Genomic DNA, 21,855 nt, shown 5'->3' with positions numbered 1-21,855 from the left:
GAAGTTGATATCGCCTGCATGGCATAATGCAGTTTCTTGTTTCTTTAATCTTTTAAGTAAAAAGACACGAAATTCACGGGTTTCTTAAGCATTAGTGATAAAGTTCAGGCTTTTTTTTTACCTCTTGGCTCTTCTGAATATATATATATATATATATATATATATATATATATATATATATATATATATATATATATATATATATATGTATCCTGCTACATTTATCAGTAAATACTGGTGCATTTAAATATACTTAATCTTGTTTTGGGATGGCTGGGAGGTGGACCCAAGTGCAGAGAGGAAAACCCATGAGAAAGAGTCTTACATTAAATTATTGGGGTGATCGAGGGCGAATTTACTGCACGCTGGAGTTGAGGTGGCTGATTGGTGGTCCGAGAAGTTACCACTGCGCCACCGTGAAGGGCAGGTCAAAACGGGAAAAGCACCTCAGCGAATAGGAAATAAAAAAGGCAGGAAAAAGGCAAACAAATGGGATGAAAAGCAGCATGTTCAAACAAAGGCTTAGATAGAGAAAGTAAAATAAAAGATAATCAGAAAATAAAAAGCACTTCCTCTGCGATTCTGAGAGGAAGATCGGCTTTATGTTTCACCCGTTCACTCTTTGTGGAACAAACATTTTGTAGGGCTTGGAGTCGTTTCTTGTTTAAGTAGTTTCTCTCTTTTGTTTTTCCAGCCGTCTTTTCTTTTCTTTCCTTTTGTCTAAATACCCACCTGGGCTAAGTACTGTACCAGTCACCCCTCTACAAAGGTGTGACAAAGGGCTGCTGTTTGCCACAGCTTTAAATACAGGAGTCCACAGGTGTGCCAGGTTGGGCCTAAAGAGCCCGAGGACTTCTGGGAATTGGAGTTCCCTGAATTTGTGGTGCCTCGTTACCATCACCCTCTGCTGGCGGCTGGCAGCACAGGCCAGGCCATTACAAATCTTGGATGTTTTTGGAAATGTTTCCCTGATCTTTGTACCAGCAGTTGTAAATGCATGTGCATCTATACTCTTAAAAATGATGGTTTTTCAAGGGTTCTGAAGGAATGATTCTATTTAGAACCATGCGTTCTATTTCATTCTGTAATTCCATTTCATGCTGAAATGGTTCTCTGCACGCGAAAATGTTTCTTCAGATTGATGGAGAATGGTGAATGATGATGAATGGTTCTATATAGCACCAAAAAGGGTTTATATATATATATATATATATATATATATATATATATATATATATATATATATATATATATATATATATATAAAAACAGGGTTGAACACAGAGATCCTGTTTCTCAATAAGCTGATATTAAAGCAGTAAAATATGTGAAGTACGCAATATAGAGCAGAAGATAAAGCTGAAAAGTTTTATTAATCAACATTATATCATTACAATCCTTGTTTCAAGCCAGTTTCATTTCATTTCCGTTGCATAAAATTAGCTTGACCATTAGCTTGACAGGCTGGACTCTAACTTCTAATAACCAAGAAGTTTACACACATTAAAAAATATGAACCTATATTCTTTTTTCTCACCTATGGTAACAGGGTTAAAGGGTCAAGCTTTATCTATGCACCCAAAAGAAGCTTCTGTATGTACATTAAGAAACTAGAATGAGAACACTGACCAGTCTGATGGTCAGTCTGTAGAAAACTAGAAGATAATGCAATGTCCTGTATTTATTATTATAAATGGAATGTTCAGTGTTTTTATGGAGGAAAAGGTTTGGGTAACAAGGCTGTGCATAAAATGCGAGATACAGGGTAAATGACTTAGATTAATTAAATTAATAAGAAAGAAAATATCTTTTAATGTTAATTTGCTTGGGAATTAACCAAATAGCATTGTAATTATGGTGTTGCTGGAAGTTTTTAATACATATGTCATAGAGAAGTTCAGTGTCAATGAGGTGGGACAGCCCAAAATGACCATATTAAAGGGACACAGACATTTAGTGTGTTCTTTGATCATTTAAATGCTACTTTTAATCATTTTATTTTAAGTTAAAGTACAAATGCCTTCAATTTTTACAGAGATTGAAAAAAAACAACCATCACTTTTTTGCTTTTGACATAAATTGATCTCTATAAATGGAAAGTGCCAGAAAGAGTTTAGCATGTGTCCTTCTGTAGGGTTGGTGCTGACCAATGGCACCATGCAGTCATGTAAACGTTGCACTGGTGATGATCAAAAGGCAGGATTAGGGTTCACTTTTGTTATTTAAGGTGGAAAAAAGACAATAGACAGTATTGTGACCAATGTACTGTTAGGCCTTCAGCAGAGTCTCGGAGAAAAGAGCAAAATCACATCACTTTAAAACTCCCACTTAAAAATAAAAAACAATGTATGTACGGGGAACATGTTCTCGGTCAGAGGAAAGATGCTTTAACTAGCCTAAAAAAGACAAACAGAACAGCCTTCACTACCAGCAATGTGGACGTTCATTTTTGATGTTACAATTGCAAGGTTCCTTCTATGTTCTCAACATCACTGAAATCATAGGGTTCTACTCAGGTTCTCCCAGATGGTCCAGGTATTTGGTATTTGGCTCTCAACAAAGTGATACTGAATCCACCAGCACCCACAATTCAACATGATATGTTCTCCATGTGTCCTCTTCTGGACGCATGGTGGTCCTACAACATGACAAGAAGTCTTCAAATGTACAAGTGAATGCACTGAGGACTTGAAAAAGTTTAAAAAGTAATAAAATCTTAAAATTAGAGCATTTAAAGAAGGTTTGCTGTAATCACACATATAACTAACAGAGTTATGTTAATTTTTTTATTTCTGCAAAGTTACAAAACTCCAATTTCTTTACTCCTGGATGAACAGAAACAAATGGGTAAACTCTTTAGTCATTATTATTGCCAGAGAGCTTAAATGTTGGGGGCCTCGTGTCTGCTGTTGAGGAATCTGGATAAAACTTCAGAATAAGGGTCATTATAATACTCTTGCAATGCTCTTATTAAACCAGCAGTTGCAGTTGAACTTCTTGCTTATTACGACTTTATTAAATAACAACTAAATGGAACCGAACATTTTCCACCCAGATCCACCCAGTTAATATTGAGTGGAGAGAAATATGGTGAAAAGTATTAGCCATTATTAGGCTTTCGGAAGGTGTTCATAGTCATGTTAAGTATGTATATATAATAGGACAAAAGAACAAGATTAACCTAATTAACCTAAAAACACAGAAGCAGGTTCCCTGGGGCTTTAAGCCAGCTGTTCACTAGATTAACCTCCACAGTTACATGGATGGATTTGTTATGTAATTAACTAAGTTACATGTTACACCTTAGGTCATTCAGAAGATGTTGCAAATAAAACGAATGATACATTCAGGATACTACCTGAGAATTCTATGTGAATATTAGCTGGTAGATATATATATATATGTTTGGATCAATCTTCAATCTTCATGTTTTTATTGTTTTTTTTTTTTTATCAACTGTTTATTGGGTTTTACATTATTTGCCATAATAGAAAAAATACAAGAATATACAAAAATACAGATTCCGGGTAACAGTATAGTACAAACAGTAAAATAAAATTCAAATAAAATTTGTGTCTCTTAATATAGAAAGTATAAAAACAATTTTTCTTCCAGTGCTGTGTCTGAACAGAGAAGGGACAAAACATAATAGGATGTTCAGTTGTACAAATGAGCACCTAGAAAGAACTTCAGTTGGCCTTTTCCAGATACGGTTGTAAAGGGGACCAAATTCTGATAAATCTTTCTGAGTTCTGGTGCAACTCGTAAGTGAGTTTTTCCATAGGTAACCATTTGTCAATCTGCTTCAGCCACATCTATGTGGATGGAATGTCAAATACTAATGGTATCCTTGTCCAGTGAGGGATCCACAGCATTTAAGAGATACACTTCTGGAGACTTAGCAAACTGTATGCCAGTTATTTCTTGTATGGCCAAATGAATCTCCCTCCAGTAATTCTGTAGTTTGACGCATGACCAGAAAACATGTAGAACCGTGCCCACATCGGCAGAGCATTTAAAGCACATGTTTGAGGTGTTAGGGAATATCCTGTGCAGACGGACTGGGGTAAGATACAGCCTATGAAAAAGTTTAAAGTTTTGTTCATGGACATTAGTAGAAGTACATTTAGGAAAGATCCAATTACAAATATTTGACCAGACATCATCATCAAACGTCAGTCCTAGATCTTTCTCCCATGTTAGCTTGAGACTATCATAATGTGAAGGGTCCATATTGGGTAGAGTAGTGTAAAGGCTTGAGATTCTACTTTCTAAACTGTTCAAAGTGATCTGACTCTCCAATTCATTGAGTTGAAATCTAAACTGGCCCCCTTTCTGGATGACTGGATAAAGTGTCTGATTTGAAAAAAATTGTAAAGCTCAGTGTTAGGGAGTCCAAATAATGCTTTGAGTTGTTCAAATGAGTTTAAAACTCCAGCTGTAAATAAACTGGAAAAATCTTCTATGCCCCTTAATTTCCAATTGTTAAGCCCAATGTCCCTAAGCTGGGATGGTAGATCTGGATTCAGGGTGAGTGCTGACCATAAAGAGATACATTTAGGGATTTTCATATATTTTCTAGCATCTCTCCAAGAAAGCAACGTGTTGTACACTACACAACTATCTAAGAGAGATGGTATTTTATCAAAATTATATATAAAGGGTAAAGAAATTAGGGATCTCGATGACAAATAAACATTTAGATATTAACCCATAGTGAGTCTGGTCTGTTCGAAAACCAACTACACATCTGTTTCGCTTGAGCTGCCCAGAAATATAGATTTAAATTTGGTAGGGATATGTCCCCTAGACCTTTAGGTTTTAGAAGGATGGAGAATTTCAATCTGGGTTTTTTATTATCCCAAATAAATCTGCTTATTAATTTGTTTACCTTTTTGAAAAATATGGGAGTCAAATGGCAGGGCAAGTTTTGAAATAGATAAAGCAGTCTAGGTAAGATGTTCGTCTTGATTACATTAATTCGGCCAAAAAATGTAATAGGTAAACATGACCATTCCCTTCAATTTTTCTTTATGGTTTCTAAAATAGGGGAATAATTATTCATAAATATTGAATAAATTATTATAATTTATTCAACAAATTATTCAGGTCAGGAGTAATTGTTATGCCAAGGTACCGAAATCCCGTATTTGTAAACTGGAATGGGGTATTTAGATTAATATAATCTGGGACATTTATCTGAATAGCTGTAGATTTGCCAAAATTGATTTTATAACCTATATAATCTCTATAGTTAGAGATTAAGTTTATAATGTCAGGAACAGAGGTCGCTGGATTCTTTAACTAAAGAAGTATATCGTCAGCGAATAATGAGATGCGGTGGTCCGATTCTCCCACTGAGACTCCTGAAATAACGGGACTAGATCTGATGTATTCAGTGAGGGGTTCTATCACTAGGGCATACAACAGAGGTGAGAGAGGGCAGCCCTGACGACATCCTCTTCTAATTGAAAAACTATCAGATAAAAGATTGTTTGTGTTTATAGAGGCCTTGGGGTCTGAATACAACAGTTTAACTATATTTATAAAATGATTCCCTAACCCAATTTTCTCCATTAGTGCAAAGAGAAACTTCCACTCAACCCTGTCAAATGCTTTCTCAGCATCTAGGGAAACAATTAAAACAGGGTCTTTTCTTTTGCTAAGAAGATTTATAATATTTAAAAAAATGGCGAACGTTATCGGATCCATATCTAGATTTGACGAATCCCGTCTGATCTGGTTTAATGATGTATGGAAGAAGTTTTTCCAGTCAGCGGGACAGCACTTTGGTTAGGATTTTAAAGTCTACATATCGGAAGACTAATCGGTCGATAGGAAGCGCATTCTGTTGGATTTTTGCCCTTTTTTAACAATAAACTAATATGGGCCATCTTCCATGAGCCAGGAATAGAATTTTCTTGAAGAATATTATTAACCATGGGCATAAAGATGGGGCATAAATCTGGCCAAAACTTCTTGTAGAATTCGATTGCAAAGCCGTAAAAGGTCCTTTACCCGAGGGCATGGCACTAATAGCATCCCAGATCTCCTCTGGTGTAAAAGGGGTATTCAGAAAGGTCCGATATTCCTCTGAAACTCCAGGAAGGGATATGCTATCTAAATAGTTTGAAATATCCAAGTGCGAGCTATTACAATCTGAGGAATAAAGCAATTTGAAAAAGTCACAGAAGGTGTCATTAATTATGCGAGGGTCGTAAGTAATATTGCCAGAGGAAGTTTTAATGGTTTTTATAGCTCGATCAGCCTGTTGTACTTTAAGCTGATGAGCTAATAAACGGCTGGGTTTATTTCCGAATTCATAGTATTTTTGCTTCGAAAAAAGTAACAACTTAGAAATAGGGTGGGTGTATTATTATCCAGACGACAACCAATAGATCTGAGTTCAGTGAGGAGAGCGGCCATATTTCATTGAGTATTAGCATGGACATTAGCTTCGTCCCCCTCAGCAGATTCCAGAACTTGCTTTTTCTTGTCTTTGAGTCTCTGGGACCACGTTGTTGAAAAAATTGGAAAATCTTTGTCCCCAGATGTATCAGCCATAGTTACATCGATATTAGGACTGTAGTAAAGAAATTAAACAGAGATGGAAAGCAAATAAAGAGAGGTATAGGGACGGAACGAAAGGTCTAAGCGGCCATCTCCGACCTGGTCAGGCTCCTCCCCTTTAATGTTTTTTTTAATGTATCCATGAAAAATATCAACTTGGTTGATGTTTGGAGAGTAGCCATCGTGACCCACAGAGCTTATTCATTACATCCAAGCATTCACAACCCACTGGTACACTGGTATTGATCTTTGTTTGGCTGATATCAAAACCTTTGCCTTAGATTTTGTTCAAGCTGAAAACTAGAATGGTAACAGGCAATAAGAGGCATGAGGCCAGCAGATGAGCCCCAAAGGCCTCAATCCACCTCTCAGCTCTTGTCAAGGCATGACACAAACTCTCCTGGGTTTTCAAAGCTAAAAAGTTGACCTCTACACTACAGTCACACATGGTATGAATGGGGTCTTACACAACTAGCATTTAAAATCATCTAATTTAGAGAAAGCTCACCTAAATGTCTCCAGTTTACAGTGTGAATTCCTCAGCCTAGCAGAGAGCAGTGGCATGCCAGAATCCTGCAGGTCATTGTTACTGAGGTCCAGCTACATCAGGGTGAACTGATGTAACACAACCAGATGGGTCAGACGCGTAGGCCTTAACGGGGTTCGAGAGAGACAAAGCCAGAAAGCAAGCCAAGGTGAAAACCAGAAACATCCAACTGAACACAAAAGAGAAAATCTAAACAAATAATCCAAAGGGCAAAAACATAAAAAAGGACGAGTTCAAAAATACAAGAAAGACAATCAGTACAAGTAGAACAGAACACAAAATAACAATCTGTAACTATTACAGAAAAACACAATACTTCTCAAAGAACTAAGCTAAAAGCCTGGGCTCATATACTAACAAGGAACAATGATCAGACAAGGGTGATAAACATCAATACTCAGGCAAGGAAGAACAGCCATTGGTTGTTGCTGGTGGTGTGACTGTCAGGTTGTCTCCCAAGGAGCCCTGGGAGATTCCTCAGATGAGCGAGGTGAGCCAGTCAAATGATCTCCCAGAGGATTCTGGAGGAACAATTCCTCAGCAGGAGCAGGGCCAGTGGGAGAGCAGAGAGCTTCACACGAATCCTTGGTGAGATCACAGCCTGCTAGTCTAAAAAACAATAATTAACAAAATATATATTATACAATTAACCCCGTGACCCTGATGGAGAAGCGGCTTAGAAAATGGATGGATGGATATTATACAATTAAATAGCACATCTGCAACTTGGTGTAAAAATAAAATAAGTTGCTCTTTGTTGGGCAGAGTGTGTCCAGTGTTCCTCATCATACAGTGCTGGATTTTTAATGGCCCACTAAATTCCACATGAAAACTATTTCATGATACACAGTGCCCTCCACAAATAATGGCATCCCTGGTAAACATGATCAAAAAACATTACGCCTCATTCTCCAACTGTTTGCAAGAAGAAATTTCTTCCTTAAAACCCACTTACATGGTTTTCACAAAGATTGTGACCTTCACCTGTGTTTTCTTATTTGAGATTCATTCTTAGGTAAGCATTATTATCAGACTAATGAAGAACATAGTAATACCTCAGTCATCAGTAATGAGTAACCATGTTTCACTTTATAATACTGTTTGTGATCATTATTATCAGACTAATAAAGAATGCAGTAATACCTCAGTTGTTAGTAATGAGTAACCATATGTTTTACTATATAATACTGTTCTAGATCATTACTGATTCCTAATGAAGAGCTCTGTGGCACCTCAGTCATTAGAAATGAGTAACCATGTGTTCTAGATTCTAGATCATTATTATCTCATTATTGAAGAACACTGTAACACCTTGGTCATGAGTAATGAGTTACCATATATTTCACTTCATAAATACTGCTCAAGATGATTATGATCTCACTAATGAAGAACACAGTAGCACTTTAGTCATAGAACCGTGAAGTGACCATTTTCTACCCTCAGTTTGGTTTTAAGTTAAGAGCAAATGTCAAACTGAACAACTAGTCAACAGTTGCATTTGTTATCCAGACTTGGAGAGATTTAAAAGCTTTTCTTTATCCCTACATAAACACATGTTATATTAATGAAGATATAACACTCACAGAGCTTTGGTGCAGATGCACACATGTTGGTTTACACTCCCGTCATCCACCTCCACCCCTGAATTCACACGCATGTAGGTCAGTGCTGTACACTGTCCAGGAGTGAGCTGCTTTTCTGAGGATTTCTCTGACGTTAGATACTTCTGAAGCACTTCTGCGAGAGACTGGTCTTTCATTTCAGACAGGCAGAGCAACAGGTTGATGGATTCATCAGTTGAGATGTGATGTGGTTTTGCATCATCTTCTTTGATTAATCTCTTGATGTACTGGATGGTTTCCTCTGAGTGGTTCTGTGCCTGAGTCAGTAGACCCTGTAGAAGTCTCTGATTGGACTTCACTGAGATGCCAAGCAGGAAACGGAGGAAAAGATCCAGGTGTCCATTCTGACTCTCCACAGCTTTATCCACCGCACCCTGCAACACACAGTCCAGTGGAACATTCTTAGACCAGTTTTCATGCTGGGGTCTAAAATAATCCAGTGTCTTCTTGTTGTTGCTCTCGTAGCAGTGAAACACATAAACAGCAGCCAGGAACTCCTGAAAGCTCAGATGAACAAAGCAGTAGACCTTCTTCTGGTAAATCACAGATTCCTCCCTAAATATCTCAGTGAAAATCCCAGAATACACTGAGGTTTCTTTGACATCAATGCCGCTCTTTCTCAGGTCCTCTTCATAGAAAATCACGTTGCCCTTCATCAGTTGCTTGAAAGCCAGTTCAGCCAATTTTAGAAGCATGACTCGGTTGGACTCCAGCAGGTTCTTTGTGTCTGTTTTGCTTTCCTCCTTCTTATCTCCTTCAAACTTTTCATTCTTCATGTTTATCTGAGTGATCAGGAAGTGTGTGTACATCTCAGTCAGAGTTGTTGGGATTTCTGTGTTACTTTGTTTCATGATTTGCTGAAGAACAGTGGCTGAGATCCAGCAGAAGACTGGAATGTGGCACATGATGTAGAGGCTCCTTGCTGTCTTAATGTGTAACATGATTTTCTTGGCTTGGTCTTCATCACTGATCCTCTTCTTGAAGTACTCCTCCTTCTGTGGGTCACTGAATCCCTGAATTTCTGTCACACAATTGATGTACTGAGGAGGGATCTGATTGGCTGCTGCTGGTCGGGAGGTTATCCAGATCAGAGCAGAGGGAAGAAGCTCTCCTTTGATGAGGTTGGTCATCAACACACCCACTGATGTTGTCGTGGTGATGTCAGATACTATCTCACACCGTTTAAAGTTCAGTGGAATTCTGCTTTCATCCAGACCATCAAATATGAACACAGCTTTGAGCTGATCATAAATCTTTGGGTCCAGATCTTTGAGTTCAGGATGGAAGTCACACAGAAGTCCATGAAGACTGTATTGATCATCTTTAATCAGGTTCAGCTCCCGGAATGGAAGCACAAGCATGAGCTCTACATCCTGATTGGCTTTTCCTTCAGCCCAGTCCAGAATGAACTTCTGCACCGAGACAGTTTTTCCAATTCCGGCAATGCCTTTAGTCAGGACAGCTCTGAGCTCTGGAACTTTTGATCCTTTATTCTCTTTTATTCCTTCTTTTCTTTTTCTCTTTTGTCCTTGTTTTCCTTGATCTGGTTTAAAAATATCTATGCAGGTGATTGGAGTATCCTGTAAGCGTTTCCTTGTTGTTTCCTCCATCTGCAGAACCTCATGTTCTTCATTCACTCCTTCACTCTCTCCCTCTATGATGTAGAGCTGTGTGTAAATCCTGTTCAGGAGGGTTTTATTCTCTTCTGTTTTGATTCCCTCAAATAAGCTCTCGTACTTCTTCTTCATGCTGACTCTGTGTCTCTCTAAGACTGCTTCTTTGGGGTGCTGCCTGCTGGACATCAGACAAAGTGACAAAGTCAATGACATTAGACATTGTAATTAACATGAAACATTAAACTGTGTCACATGTTATTTATGTGATTATTTGTGTAATATTTCATCTTAAAAGAATGTCCATTTTATTATGTCCACCTACTTTGTGATTACACTCATTGGTCAATTTATCAGACATACTTTCTACATAGATGCACTTTGTAGGTTTTCAGTTATACAGTATAGGCCACACATTGCTGCATATAGATTTTTGCACATATTAGTGCAAGGCTTGGAGTGTCCACAAACCGTCTCCTAAGGCCTTAAGCAATTACATTGATTATACTCTCTTAAATTTTAGCCAATCGCAGTGAGTGCTATGATGAATAGGTTTTTGATGTTTTGAATGGAAAAAGAAACTAACATCCAGCCAACATTCTAGGCCACCTATGGCCACTAGGAGGGGCCAAGAGCCAGGACTAAGTAACTGGGGCTGAGCGGTAGCAGCTGTCAGCATCCTACGTAGACAGGTGCTCACTATGGTGGTCCTATAGTAATCCCGTTTCATTGATGAACAGACTAGAGGGAGGCCAACACTGAGCAACAGCAGATGGTTCCCATGAACTTTGGTTCCCACAATGAACCTGTTAACATGCCAGATTTATTTCATGATAAGGCTTCTTATTCAGCGAATACAGGGACTAAAACTAATGAACTATTCTTAGGTTACAGAAGTGTGTCAGGGGCATGTTTTGTGTTTGCTGTGTGTAAATACACACTCTATTTTGACATTCAGCCAATAAAAAGTGTGACTCGATTGATTTGTTGTGCATGTGTTAAATGACCTGAATGATTTTTAACACTTAAAGAGGTTATTTCTGAAAATGTATAATTAGAAATACATTTACACTGTAATACGTTATTAATGTGTAAATGTTTGTAAACTAGGTTTACATTTTACACATGTGGAAATGGTAAACGCAGGTTGAAGGTTTGGCATATTTGTCTCGTTATTGTGTATATATTTCCACAGATTATTAATAGACATGAGGGTACCACCCTTCTCAAAACACAGCTGTTCTATGACTCAGGCTTTAAATCTCAGCCATGGAGATGGACAGTCCAGTTTGCCCAGTCACCCGACAGAACTGCAGTGTTTGTGCTCTATGTGCTAAATTTCTGTTGCTTCATTACTAATCAGTGTTACAGAAAAGACTCACTCTAGATAAGAGGGTTCAGGTCCACTGCGGAATGCAGGAGGGTTCCCGATGGACCGGTCTCTCTTCATAGACACACAGCAGGGCTCTCCTCTTCCAGTGCTGAATTGAGGAGGGTGCGTAATGGACCGGTCACTCTTCATAGACACACAGCAGGGCTCTCCTTTTCCACTGCTGAATTGAGGAGGGTGCATTATGGACCGGTCACTCTTCATAGACACACAGCTGGGCTCTCCTTTTCCACTGCTGAATTGAGGAGGGTGCATTATGGACCGGTCACTCTTCATAGACACACAGCAGGGCTCTCCTCCGCCACTGCTGAATTGAGGAGGGTGCATTATTGACCGGTCACTCTTCATAGACACACAGCTGGGCTCTCCTTTTCCACTGCTGAATTGAGGAGGGTGCATTATGGACCGGTCACTCCTCATAGACACACAGCTGGGCTCTCCTTTTCCACTGCTGAATTGAGGTGGGTGCATTATGGACCGGTCACTCCTCATAGACACACAGCTAGGCTCTTTATCTCCCCTTTTGAATACAAAAAGGTTAATTTTGGACCGGTCACTTTTCATATACACACAGCTGGACTCTGGAGGTCCCACGTGTTTTATGCTGAGAGCAGTTTTTTTCAGTAACAATTCAATAATTTTTGTTTTCAAAATAAAAAGCGTTGAGTAATTATATTATTTTAGGTTTAAGTATAAGTTACAATATTTTGTCCTTTATATTCTGATGGTTACTCACTTTGGGTCAGACTGCTCTCCTGTACTGCTGAAGCAACGACACTCCATTGCAGTGTTTTTACCCGAACACACACATACACACAGATGGTCTGCTCCCTGTGAACATCAGCAGAGAATAAACACAAGCTGGAAACCTCAGTGCAGAATGAAATAGAACCTTCATAAATAATCAGAGTGAAGCACTGATAGCTCACTGGTTCTTAGCCATGACTACAGTCTGTGCTTCCATGTCAGGACTGATCTGGACAACATTGTCCCATCATAAAATCACACATTACTGAGAAAGATGATTTTTTTTCACCATGTTCTGATTATTAATACCTTTCTGTCACAAACTTACAAGGTGTCTGTTAGAGAAATCCAAGCTGCGTAGCGTTTCACCAAGTGTGGAAGAAATTCTTATACAAGCCATCAGAAATTAGCACCATCATTTCTGGAAAACTGTGTCTATGGTTCAATTTTATTTGGATAGCCCTCAGGAGATTATCTCTGTATGCTCGGAATATTGACAAACTGTCTGTTGAAAGTATGATTGTAAGGGGGTTTGCCCAGAAATGAAACTGCAGGTACAGGAGGCCAAAGCATTACTGGTTGGACCACCAGCTGTGGTCAGAAAGAGACCTCAGTGGCAGATGACAGTAAACAACAAAATGAATAGTGTGACTAAAAGTCAAGAAATGCTGGCCCAGGTCCCAGAGAGAAGCCTAAACTACAACTATTCTAAAGAGGAGAAACCAAGCAAGACCACACATTGGGATTAAACCGCAGCCTACAGGGTAACTGACCCGTGTGCAGCCAACTCGGCTCCACAGCCACTCAAAAAACTAAACGGAAAATGCTGCCAGCCCAGGAGTCGGCAACCCAAATGTTAAGAAGAGTCATTTTGCCAAGTTTCAACAAAAATCAAACCACCTTAGGAGCCACAACATTTCTTGTCCATTTTATTGCAGTAACATTTTACCATCTTGGCTGTAAATGTGTCTCAGTATGTGCTGAGGTGTACCAGTGTAGACTAAAACATATAAGTACAGACTTAGTTTGTGCTGCTTTAAGCTTCAGCTCAGCTATAGCTGCTTTTCTCGCATCTCCGGCAGGAAACCTTTCCTAAAAAGTGGAAGAGTTTCTTGTAAAATGTTTAACATTTGACTTTTATGAGGTTGAAATCACTTCTCATTCGCCAGCTTCTTGTTCGAATTGTCCAGTTTCACCTTAAAGGGTGCCTGAGGCACCAGAATGTAGCTAACTATGTAGCCAACTGTTGCAGCATTTAAGGTGGAATGTACAAAATACAAACAAAAAGCTGGAGAATGAGAAGCTGATTTCAGCCACGTGACTTATTAGTCTTTAACAGTTTCTTATTAGTCCTTAAGTCCATTAGTCTGCAAATTATCAATGTTTGCCTTAAATCTCTCTCTTTTTGCCTTTTTATTAGTTACTAACTAGGTGGGACTGTTGTCTGTGTTGCTATGGTGTCTGCTATGATCTTCAGGGTTAAAGGGTGAATCAGTAGTTCTACCTTAACTCCAGCATTTCAGACCATTTATTGTTAAAATGTATTGACTGACCAGCAGTAAAACAGCTGCATGTTGCTGACCCCTGGGCTAGCCAAAGCCTCAAGAAAGGAATGGAAGAAAGGAGGAATAACTTAATTTTTTATATCTTTGTTATTTTCGTCTTCTTTTATGTTTTCATTTCTCTTCTTTTCAACATTTGCATTGTTGTCACAAGTGACTTCAGAGCAAGTGAGCCATCAGGAGCAAACTCAATTACCCAAATTCCAGCCTGATCAAGAGGTGTGTACACAGTATGCAACTTCATGACTGAGTAGTGAATAAACAAAGAGCCACTCCTAAGTAGGGCTGAAAACTGGTGTGACCGGTTGTCTCTAATTACCTAGAGGTGGCTCTGTGCTCCCAGCTAGTGGTGGGCTTGGGTATGACCACAGGATGGGTGACAGAGACTGACCTGTCACAGAACTGATTCTCAACAGTGTTAGGGTCAGAGTTAGGATTAATACCAGAGTTCAGTTTAGGACCAGAGTGAGTTTTGGGTTTAGGTTTTGGGGTGAAGTTAAATTTAGGATTAGCAGAAAATTAAGGTGAGATTAATAGATATTCAGTTAAGCAAGATGAGCCTCTACAATGCAGCCACAACATGCTGTCCATATAAAGTACTACTTAGGTTAGAAAATAAAGTTTCCACATTCATCCTTGTTATATAATGATCGGTGTCATAATGACATAATGACTGCTAATTTTGATGACTATTTTGGGGTGAACACTCCAAACAGGTGCTGCTACTTACAAAAAAAAAATTCAGGACATGTTGATGATCATTAAAAGTAAAATTAAGTGACCCTTATTAGTCCCACAACTGGGACATTTCACCGCTGTATTTAACCCATCCAGGTAGTCAAACACCATACACACTATTGATGGCACACACTAGGGGGCAGTGAATACAGTTTCCTCAGAGCAGTTGGCAGCCCTATCCGCAGCACCCAGGGGGCAATTGGGGGTTAGCGGCACTTCAGTCACATACTGTCGACTCTGGTCGCGAGGCTGGTTCTCTAATCTCCAGCCCACGACTCCACCACCAAAAAACATCAAAACATTTTTAACATGTCTAGTTTTGATTTATATTGATAATAACATAAACTATGAGAAATGATTAGGAAATTATCGCAAACTAATTTTGTAAAAAAAAAAAAAAGTTCTTCGTTTTCTATTCTATTTTATAACCCTTTAATTTCCTCACCAAGAAAAACAGCATTTTTTTTGTATTTTTTTATTTGTTTGGGTCAATAATAGATACTATGGGTGTTTATTGTTTGTTTGCTTTTTTTGACCCCACAATCTTCCCCTCTACCAAACAGTCGACAATGGCACTGTGTGGCATATATAGTGATTAGTGATATAGTCAAATTGTGCTCCACTAAATGGTTGAGCAGAACATTAAAGGCATTAAGCTTCTTTGCATGAATGCTTCTATGCACACAGACATTTTCTAAGCCACTTCTCCCTCAGGATTGCAGGGACACAGGCAGGGTACACCCTGGACAGGTCGCCAGTCCATCACAGGGCAGACCGATAAACATACACAATTACACCCAGGGGCAATTTAGCATGTCCAATTAGACTGACTGCTTGTCTTTAGACTGTGGGAGGAAACCAGAGGAAACCCACAACAGACACAGGGAGATCATGCAAACTCCACACAGAGAGGACCCTGATCACCCGGCCAGGGAATCGAACCCAGGCCCTCCTTGCTGTGAGGCGACAGCGCTGCCCACTGCACTACCATGCTGCCCTGCTTCTATACAGTTAAAGATTATTATTATTGCTGCACTGCATGGTTCCTCATGAAAGAGCTTAGCTGTGGCCACAGACTGGACTGATTATAGGACTGGACTGAACATAGTAGCGTTATACATAAACCATTACCAAGACATTTGGGTCGTTCTACAGAAACGTCCAAAAACATGTTAGTGTTACAATCTATTTCTATTTTAAAACGAAAAAAGAAAATAGAAGGGTTTCTATTATCGACTCAAACAAATAAAACATTTTCTTGGTGACACCTCTCTGTGTGGAGTTTGCATGTTCTCCCCGTGTCTGGGTGGGTTTCCTCCGGGTTCTCCTCCAACAGTCCAAAGACATGTCCAACTGGACATGGTGAATTGCTCCTGGGTGTGAGTGAATGTGTCTGTCTGTCTGCCCTGCGATGGACTGGCGACCTGTCCAGGGTGTATCCTACCTTCCGCCCAATGACTGGGATAGACTCCAGCACCCCCTGCGACCCTGAGGGAGAAGCGGCTTAGAGAAGATGTGTTTGTGTATGTGTCTGTAACCACTAGGGACAGAAAAATGGACGTTTATGTAGAATAACCCAGTCCCGTTTTACAATGTGGCCCTTAATAAAAAGCAGTTCAGGGAAACAGAGGTGCGCCTTTTTCAAGATCTAAGGATAAACTGCAGCGTTATACTGTAACTACGTGCAGGTATTTCCAGCCAATTAGCACCAATACAGTATGATATACTATTAATTTGGTAGCATTGTTAAATAATTGAAAACTCTTAACTACATGTCCAAGAATAAAAGCATATTTTAAAGTTCTTACAGTTTCATTTCGACATACAAAGTTTATTTTGCCAATCTGTCAAGTTCCAGCCAGTTGTGGTTGAATGTGGTTGTTTTTCAATCAAATTCATATCAGTGTTAAATGAAACTGCCCACAAATGCCCCCCAACCTCATTTGCATTTATCTGAAGATCAGTACTGATATGATTCTTGTTAAAACGTTTCATATTTTTATGTTTAGTTGATGCTTTTTGACCCTTTTAGCTGAGTAAGACAAACACAGTCCTCATACTTTCACTTCGGTTCGCTCTGCCGGTAGTTTTCCACACTGATCCTGTTCCCATAACAACCATGCTCATCCTCCAATGCAGCATTGAAAGGAAACGACCTGCTTTATGGTATCTCAGCTCTGTGTCATCTTTCAGTCTCAAAATCTGCTTCATAGCGAAGGTCAGAATCTCTAGTACACAGGAAAGCAGGGCTCTACAGTGAAATCTGTGAGAAACTGAAAGCTCTGGTACCTTTTCTGAGGTTAGTTCAGACATCTTCAGTGAGAAATCCCAAGTCCGTCTTCACCCGTCTTCACTTCCAGAAGAAGCTACGAGAGAATAAAACAGCAGTTCTCGCTCTTTACCTCCATTTCAGTGCTGTATCTGCTCTCACTGGACCACCTTAGTACATAACACACCTGAACGCTGCCCTGTTGCCGCCGAGCCTCGACCAGGATACGACTGATCTTTGTTCACTTTAGAAACAGAGAAACCGGTTGGACCTCATTTCCAGCAGATCTGAAGCACCGTGTTGGTTTCTGTTTTCATGCCTGTCCATATTTGACTCTAATGTTCTTATTTATTTATCTATAATGTTATTATTTATTTTATTTGTCCACATTATTCAGCTCCAGTTCTCATGAAAAGCTTGAGTAACTCATTAGTATTGATTTGCTCTGGTTTAGCATTATCAAGGCATTCACAACTCAATAACTAACCCATTATTACTACTGTATTACATTGTAATAAATTGAATGAAGGGTTTTCCAGAGCTCTTACCTTTGCACTGCATCTATAACGTGTTTGTTTTCTTTGGATTCATCAGATTCATCAGATTGATAACACTGTCGTGTCTTATCCCATCTAGGGAGACTGACTTAGACTCTCCCTGGCTCCGCCCACTCCTCTTCCACATGCCTGCAGCACCTTTGGAACTCGTTAAAGCAGTTCTATATGCCGCCTTGCTACCTTTGCGACACGCCTGAGTTCTGAGCCTGTTCATTGTGTTTGGTTGCTCCTGGTTTTGACCCCTGTTACTCTCTTTGTCGTTTCAGTTATGGATCAGCACCTTTTCCTGCCTGCCTGTGTGTGTTGACCCCGGCCTGCTATGACAACAAGTATCGGATTCCCTTAACAAAGCCCCTTCGCTCTCGCAACCTGCCTCAGCCTCTACATTACAGTAACCCAAGAAGAGTCAACAAAGCACCCTGAATAAAGACAAACTGAGCTTCTGTCCTAAAGCGAGGATTACTAGTTAACCTGTACTGGAAGTGTTAACATCTGGTTTCGGCCTCATATAGACATGCAAACTGACCAAAACTGGCCCTGTTTCTCAGACTGTCTTAGTAAAGCACTCGTAGATATTGATTATGATGTATAACTCACAAATAAAAATGCTCTGGAGAAACATGTTTAATTCACCCAATGTTTTGCTTAAAAAATTAGAGATAAAGAGTGTATTAGCAACTTCTGCTGCACCTGACTTGGCTAACATAACACTCTATAGGTGAAAACACCTGGGGGCTCCATGTGAGATATTAAAATTGTTTGCATGATTCTAAAAAATAACCATTTTACATGGAACATTTAGCAAATCTGATTGACGCCGTTCAGATCGATCTGAGAGCCGTCTGGGTGTGGCCTAATATTCTAATGAGTGAGTGTGATTGACAGCCCTCAGTCCAACACATCCAGCATGCTACAGCACTAACGCAGAACAGCATGAGTGTCTATTCACTGAAGAACCACCTGTTTTAAGAGTTTGTACGTCAGCAAATCAGAAGAGCATTAACACTAGCATGACTGAGATCTCAGGATCCTCAGCATCCTCACCCCTCCTTCTTACCTTGAGCTGCTCTTGCATTTAACAGTGTAGTCACAATAACAGCTAACAGAACACCGTGATATTGGCTGAGTAACAAGGCCAAAGCCCTGCCTTTACCTGCGTAGATGTCCAGGACGGATGGTTTGACTGGGATTTTCTGTTTTTTTACAGCATTGATCCGTTTTCTTTACCATGATAGCTACGCAACCTATGCCACAATCTCCAGAGGCATTTTCAGCGAATACAGTTTATTTTTACAGAAGTGCAGAGAGGCCATGAGTTAGTTATAGTGTTCTGAACTGCTAGGTTTCGATAATGAGGTAATTATCTTGTGATCTCGAGATAACAAAGTTATTTTGAGCATTTTTTAGCAAGAAATATATAGGTTTTTCATGTTTTTTAATAAATAATTAAAATCCAATGGTTTTTCTTGTGTACATTTCTTATATACAGTGGGGAAAAAAGTATTTAGTCAGTCACCAATTGTGCAAGTTCTCCCACTTAAAAAGATGAGAGAGGCCTGTAAATGACATCATAGGTAGACCTCAACTATCAGAGACAAAATGAGGAAAACAAATTCAGAAAATCACATTGTCTGATTTTTAAAGAATTTATTTGCAAGTAATTGTAGAAAATAAGTATTTGGTCACCTACAAACAAGCAAGATTTCTGGCTGTCACAGACCTGTAACTTCTTCTTTAAGAGGCTCCTCTGTCCTCCACTCATTACCTGTATTAATAGCACCTGTTTGACCTCGTTATCTGTATAAAAGACACCTGCCCACAACCTCAAACAATCACACTCCAAACTCCACTATGGTGAAGACCAAATAGCTGTTGAAGGAAACAAGATTGTAGACCTGCACCAGGCTGGGAAGACTGAATCTGCAATAGGCAAGCAGCTTGGTGTGAAGAAATCTACTGTGGGAGCAATAATCAGAAAATGGAAGACCTACAAGACCCCTGCTAATCTCCCACGATCAGGGGCTCCACGCAAGATCTCAGCCCGTGGGGTCAAAATGATCACAAGAACGGTGAGCAGAAATCCCAGAACCACACGGGGGGACCTAGTGAATGACCTGCAGAAAGCTGGGATCAACGTTACAAAGGCTACTGTCAGTAACACACTACGCCGCCAGGCACTCAGATCTTGCAGTGCCAGACGTGTCCCCCTGCTTAAGCCAGTACATATCTGGGCGCGTCTGAAGTTTGCTAGAGAGCATTTGGATGTTCCGGAAGAGTATTGGGAGAATGTCGTATGGTCAGAAGAAACCAAAGTAGAACTGTTTGATACAAACACAACAAGTCTTTCAGCATGACAATGATACCAAGCACACTGCCAGGGCAACAAAGGAGGGGCTTCGTAAGAAGCATTTCAAGGTCCTGGAGTGGAATTTCTGATTTTTTTTTCCTCATTTTGTCTCTCATAGTTGAGGTCTACCTATGATGTCAATTACAAGCCTCTCTCATCTTTTTAAGTGGGAGAACTTGCACAATTGGTGACTGACTAAATACTTTTTTCCCCACTGTCTATATTGCTTTACAGTTTTTCTCTGTAGTGCAATTTTTCTTCTATTAGTAGTTTTTATCTAATGACTCTCATTATCAAGCTGACTCTTCTGGTAACCTGACCAACTAAATTCAAAGTTTTTTAAAACTTTTTTATTGAAAATGACTGAAAAACAGGGTTGAACAGAGATCCTCCTCCCTATTAGGCTGATATTAACAGCTTAAGAGTAAAAACACAAAGCATATAGGGCATAAAAGAAAGCTTAAAATTTGTTTTGATGAAAACATTTTCAGTACATTTTGCTGTTTCAAGCCATTTTCATTTTGTTTTCATTTAAAATTATTGAATTATTGAATTAAAAATGGAATTAGTTCAAATAAAAACAGTACCCCATTCTTGATGTGAGGAACGATGCTTTACCTGGTCTGAGAAAAGAAGAAAAGCAGTCAACGCTGCAACAGCAGTGTGGATGTTTACAGATTTATATCTGAAGTCTGAGTCTCATGTGAGGTTCCTTCTATGTTCTCAGTGTCACTGAAATCACAGGGGAACTCAGGTTCTCCCACATTTTTGGCTCTGAACATCTTGGTTCAGGTATGTGGACAGTCCAGTTTGAGAGCCAATGCTTTAGAATGAAAACAAATCCATCATCAGCCCGCAGTTTAACATGATAGGTTCTATACGTTCCCACTTTTGGAGACATGGTGGTACTACAACATGGCAAGAAGCCTTCAAATGTTCAAATGAACGTAATGAGGCTTAAAAAGCAATGAAATCTCGCAAATTGGCTTCAAGAATTTGTTATAATTACACAAACAATACTACTTGGGTTTGAGATCTTAAGTCTATGTATTTTTATGCTGAGTCACAAAACTCCACTTGCTTTAGTCCTGGAGGAACTGAAGCAAACAGGTACACTTTTATGTCTTATAGTGAGAAATCTGGGTTATACTTCAGTATAGGGGTCATTATAATATACTTATAATATCTGTATTACTCCAGGAGCTGCTGTTTAACTGGCTGCTTATTACAGCTTTATTAAACAGTGACGTGAAAGCTTTACAGAGCACTTTTACTTGTATAATATCCATCAAAATCTGGCAAATCTGAACATCTACCTGGCTGCTCATGACTAATCATTACTCATTATTATGTGATTTAAAAAGCCGCTTTATTATTTTGATAAACACGTGAATAGAAATGATCAGTGAACTGAACTTGTGTGACTGTCCATGCCACATCAGTGTAGCACAAAATGATCTGAGTGGCCCTCTAGTGGTTCATTTGTAAGTCTTAAAAGCAGTCTTAAGACAATTTGTGCAACGCCCCCTTGTGGATGAATTGCAGCATTTAATCTTCAGCCTTGTGGCTGACAAAGTACTCAAATTTCATACTTCAGTGAAAGTAGAGATACTTTGAGTAAAGTATTACTCATATAAAAGTAAAAGTTTTTACAAGGCTATTTGAGTTGAAGTACAAACAAGATTTTAAAAATAATGAAGCATTAAAATAACAAACACTGTTTTCTTTTAAGGCTTGTGACTTCCGACATGGAAACACAGGCAAACTTTACTGTTTATTTAAAACGGCATTAATCAGAAACAAGTTTAAACTCAAACATTTCCAAAAAACGCTTTTTAATTGTTTAAAATAGCTCTTTGCTAACAACCCCCCCCCCCCCCCGCCCCATCCATT

The 21,855-nt window shown here is 39.3% G+C and overlaps 1 protein-coding gene across 4 annotated transcripts; it reads right to left on the bottom strand.

Annotated features, from left to right (window-relative positions):
- Nucleotides 1-1,923: 1,923 nt before the first annotated feature.
- On the bottom strand, nt 1,924-20,649 carry LOC108410434 (NLR family CARD domain-containing protein 3-like). 4 transcript variants are annotated; one of them, XR_001856485.2, is made up of 7 exons: nt 20,581-20,649; nt 17,079-17,155; nt 12,479-12,573; nt 11,735-12,262; nt 8,701-10,533; nt 7,079-7,726; nt 1,924-2,638 (listed from the first exon to the last, which is right to left on the bottom strand). XR_001856485.2 is itself a non-coding variant. In XM_037546467.1 (7 exons), the coding sequence occupies exons 2-6, from the start codon at nt 17,100-17,102 to the stop codon at nt 7,561-7,563; spliced, it is 2,646 nt and encodes an 881-aa protein (XP_037402364.1). In that variant the 5' UTR covers nt 17,103-17,155; nt 20,581-20,649; the 3' UTR covers nt 1,924-7,222; nt 7,515-7,560. The 4 variants fall into 4 exon arrangements, 3 of the variants coding, with proteins under 3 accessions (XP_037402364.1, XP_017536998.2, XP_017537000.2); XM_037546467.1 differs by having other exon boundaries at nt 1,924-7,222; nt 7,515-7,726; XM_017681509.2 differs by having other exon boundaries at nt 1,924-7,726.
- Between the last annotated feature and the right edge of the window lie 1,206 nt (nt 20,650-21,855).

The sequence above is a fragment of the Pygocentrus nattereri genome, chromosome 17, assembly GCF_015220715.1.
Source record: "Pygocentrus nattereri isolate fPygNat1 chromosome 17, fPygNat1.pri, whole genome shotgun sequence".
NCBI classification, from domain to species: domain Eukaryota; kingdom Metazoa; phylum Chordata; class Actinopteri; order Characiformes; family Serrasalmidae; genus Pygocentrus; species Pygocentrus nattereri.
The sequence above is the reverse complement of the archived record's forward strand: the minus strand, read 5'-3'. Positions and strand labels throughout refer to the sequence as shown.

Excerpts from the sequence above, each read along its gene's own strand:
- LOC108410434 (XM_017681509.2), bottom strand. The coding sequence starts at position 17,102 with ATGTCTGAACTAACCTCAGAAAAG. Across the intron at positions 12,574-17,078 it reads CTGAACTAACCTCAGAAAAG|GGAGCAGACCATCTGTGTGT; the intron begins GTACCAGAGCTT and ends TGATGTTCACAG. Across the intron at positions 12,263-12,478 it reads GGAGAGCAGTCTGACCCAAA|GGGAGATAAAGAGCCTAGCT; the intron begins GTGAGTAACCAT and ends TGTATTCAAAAG.